General features: G+C 35.3%; 1 protein-coding gene across 1 annotated transcript; it reads right to left on the reverse strand.

The window, feature by feature from the left end:
• Positions 1 to 299: 299 nt before the first annotated feature.
• Positions 300 to 2,758, reverse strand: LOC139112600 (uncharacterized). The gene has a single exon (XM_070673687.1). It carries the CDS (start codon positions 2,257 to 2,259, stop codon positions 322 to 324), a length of 1,938 nt encoding a protein of 645 aa, XP_070529788.1. The 5' UTR covers positions 2,260 to 2,758; the 3' UTR covers positions 300 to 321.
• Between the last annotated feature and the right edge of the window lie 1,322 nt (positions 2,759 to 4,080).

The following is a 4,080-nucleotide window of genomic DNA, read 5'->3' on the forward strand; positions in this document are numbered from 1 at the left end:
CTGAAAAGTTACAATTTAAATGGTAAGTTTCCAGCGTCTAAATATAATATTTATAACGTACTTAAACAAAACGTTAAAGTTATTTGTTGAATATTAAACCTCTTACTAATAAGTCGGGAAAACTTACCATCAAGTCGAGAAGACAACTACGTTGATTCACTGTGAATTATTACAGCGACAATAAATGTTGTTGGTAGTTGATCGTTTTCCTCAGTATCGCTATCGTCTATGGATGTACGACTCCAAAAGAGCATCCTATAACACTTTGTCGTTTAAAGAAACGTTAAATGTTTGATTACTTAAGTTAGTACATTTATAGAATTAAAAGACCGAGGATTTTAAACCGACGTCATAAAAATCTTCAACATCTAAATATTGTTGGACAGTTAATTTATAAGAATTATTGCGCATCGAAATGTCCTTAATTATGCAGATTGAGTCATCATATAAAATGCAACATTTGTTCCGTGTATCTATTCCTAGCGATATGTTATTAAAATTAATGCGACGATATCGAAGACAATTGGTATCATTATTATGCATTAAATATGTGCGAATAGGCAAAGATTTATTATTTATGTTACTCATATTGGTTCCGTGTTTTTGAATCTCTACCATTCTATTGTAGAATTGTTGCAACGGTAAGCCCGGTTTTCGACAGAATTTTTTAAAAATAGACATATTATTTTCATAAGGAAATGCAGAAAATGAATCTACATTTCCAAAACGTCTAACATCATCGGTGATGTGGAGAAGACCGTGAACATTATACGTAATAAAAGTGAGACCATAGAGATTAGCACTACGAAGAACAAATTTTTGCAACGCAAGCTCTGCAAAAGTGAGATGTTGGGCCGATGGTGATTTTAAAACCAGAGCTCTGAATGCAGCGTGCAAAAATAAAAAGTGCTTGTACAACTCTTCATGTAACAAACCGTACAGAACGACTGGCCCAGTGTACAATAAAAATTGTCGAAATTCAGTGGCTTTAAATTTAGAAAAGTTAGAAAGAGACCTAGGACGTCTAACAAAATCTAATGGACAATATTTTGCGAGTACATTTAACCTTGCATTAATAATGGATAAAGTTCTCCCTGACAACTTAGATATCCGTGAATAATTTCCACACACCCATGCAGATAAAAGCTTTTTTACTACATCTAAACATACCAAATGCATATATTCAAATGGAACTTGTGTAACCATTCTTATCGGAAGCAACGATAATGGGCTTTTACTTTCTTTATGATGATCATCATCTACACGCGTGAGATATTCTTCGTCCGTTCGAAGAGAATGATTGATTCCATTAAAAATACTACGACCTTCAACATATGTACCGGAAACTTTACATTTAGAACATGGTTTACTCGACATATGACCACGATGATTTAAAATAAAAGCACGAGCAGGTGCATCAGCTATAAAACATCTCAAACGAATTTCCACTTTTTTATTACGAAAAGTTATTCCTCCATTGGATATAATTGTTCTGATATCCCTAACAAATTTTTCAAAAAACATTTTAGCATTACCTGGTTTTTGAGCACCTTTATAAATCCCTAAAACTATTGGTTTTATGTGCTGTAAATTTACAATTCTGGCTTGGATAGGCCAGATATGAATTGTACTCGTTTTGTCTAAATTACAACAATCTGTATTGAAATCTAATTCTAAATGTGAAACCGTTTCTATTGAATAATTTAAAAGACTTTCAATGAGTTTACTTTCTATATCAAAATGTAGATATTCCCCTGGTTCTACAAAAGAAATTATGGCACGATTTCTTGGGGTACCAAGAAGTGTTCTAACATCTTTTGGTAAGCTAGATAAGCAAGAATGAGTTCTTAGAAGAGCCAAAATGTTATTACCTTGAACGTGAGTTATATTGTTATCTATGAAACAAGACGCTAAGCGTTCACTGAAAGGAACTTCATTCGAACATTCAAAAAATAATGAGAAGTCATCATTCCTCTCAGAAACATGACTTGATGAAGAATCAGATGTATTACAATCTTCTACCTCAACGTCATTCCGGATCTCAGGAATATCTAATGAAATATTTAATGTTGATGGATCAAAACTATTGTTAGTTCCGGTGTGTGTAACATTAACGCAATTATTAACGACACTAATATTGTTACAATTATTTTGTGTACGCAAATTTCTTCTAATTTCTGCCATAACTCTACTTCTCTGCCTAACAGATAATCGATCTACCACTTTCCGCGAAATTGACGTTTTAATATTTTTATTCATATTGATGTGCTTGTTATAGACTATTAATAAATAATGTTATAATCTGATCTCACAGATACTGAAAATCAACTCGATAGCTTTCGTATAATACTTGCTGCGAATGGTTACAGGACTTCTTTGTTAACCTTGCCTTGGCGACGGTTGAACTCAGAAAGACCGAAACGGGCGCCAAAACTTGCGTAAGTAGCGCTGAAAAAGTGCAGACTAGTACAGCTAGTTTGTTCTTTGTAGCTGAACTGCCTGCACTAGTTCACAGGTTATCTTTTTCTCTACACATTAGAAAGAAAGAAATAACTAAGATTACTAATGCAGCTACAGAAGTACAGAGAACAAACCTCAAGTGCAATAAATTGCAGTTCTATTCCAAGTTTAGCACGTGTTTAGTCTGGAATCTGGATTCTTCTGAGTTAAACCGTAGCTGACCGTAGTCTGCCTCTGGGCAAACACGTGGCGAAGAATTAATTCTAAACAAGCGATATATAATGTCAAAAAACATGGAGGTAACTTTCTAGTATTTTTCAGTTATTAATATTTAATCATTAATTTCGCGAAAACCGGTACACAGGTTATCTGTTAGAGAAATAAGGTTCCCAGCAAACACAATGTAACGTACATGTTAATTAGTTGTAATTTCCTACTCAATAACGTAACCGTTATAAAACACATGTGTTTTATAATAGTTACGTTATTGAGTAGGAAGGTATAACTAACAAAATTAACATGTACGTTACATTGTGTTTGCTGGGTTATGTCTGAAAATGAGAGAAATTTGCGTGCGCAAAACTCATCTTTTATCTATTATATGAAATATTTTGTTCATTTACGTAACGAGATAATCTCATTTAATATTGTTTGATGGACGATTAATTCATGAGAAGAGTAATTACTTTATATATTATATTAACTATTATTTTTGGAAAATAAAACAACAGTTAATATCACTATTATTAATTGTGTGTAAACTAGAAATTGAGAGTTAAACAATACACATTATTTTACTTACAGATGGATGAGCGACCAAAACGTGTCATCAACAAGCCGTCACGGTACGAAACTACTTCCTCGGATGAAGCTCCCGTGACCGTGAGAAAGAAGAAAAAGCAGAATGCAAGCACGCAGCGCACCATCAGTGGCACAGTAGCAGATGACGTCCAGGAAATAAAATCACTTTTTTTTGCAAATAATAATATTTCATCACACACCACACAACTCAACACTTTAACAAATACACAAACCAACACATTGTTGTAACCCGACAGCGCACGCTGGTCATTGACCACCACGCGCGACACATTTTTACACACAACTCAGCAGATTACCAAACTGTTGGAATCTGCTGAGCTCAAGAATCCGTCTTGTCAGCCTTTCGACATCACGCGCTATCAGCAGAAGGCAGTAGAGCACGCGGCCACTTCCTTCTGCTATTTCGCTGACAAGACCAAAAATAATAACATATAATGCACGAGCTCCGAAGCTCGTGCAAGTCAGTTCGGGAGTTCGAGGTAGCGACTCGTAACTCTATCACCGAAACTTCAAGGAGAAATAAATCCATCAATATACTTTATACAACTAAGAGTATATTTATTTACAACACCCGTACACCGATTACACTGGAAAGTGTAATATTCGGAGGACAGACCCCGTGCACCGTTCCGGGTGCAACAAATTGGTGGCAACGGTGGGATCCGCCCCCCAAAGAAAAAGCGAAGAAATTTTTTCTTTTCGCTCTTACACCGCCCGGTGATGCTGGTAGTACACGGCTGAAACAGAAAAAATAAAACAAGGTGAGGACAACGTCAACGAAAAAGACAGCCAAGCAGC

This window comes from Cardiocondyla obscurior, unplaced genomic scaffold (genome assembly GCF_019399895.1).
Source record: "Cardiocondyla obscurior isolate alpha-2009 unplaced genomic scaffold, Cobs3.1 scaffold31_0_849067, whole genome shotgun sequence".
Classification (NCBI taxonomy): Eukaryota; Metazoa; Arthropoda; class Insecta; order Hymenoptera; family Formicidae; genus Cardiocondyla; species Cardiocondyla obscurior.

Coding starts and splice junctions, on each gene's coding strand:
- LOC139112600 (XM_070673687.1), bottom strand. CDS start 2,259: ATGAATAAAAATATTAAAACGTCAATTTCGCGGAAAGTGGTAGATCGA.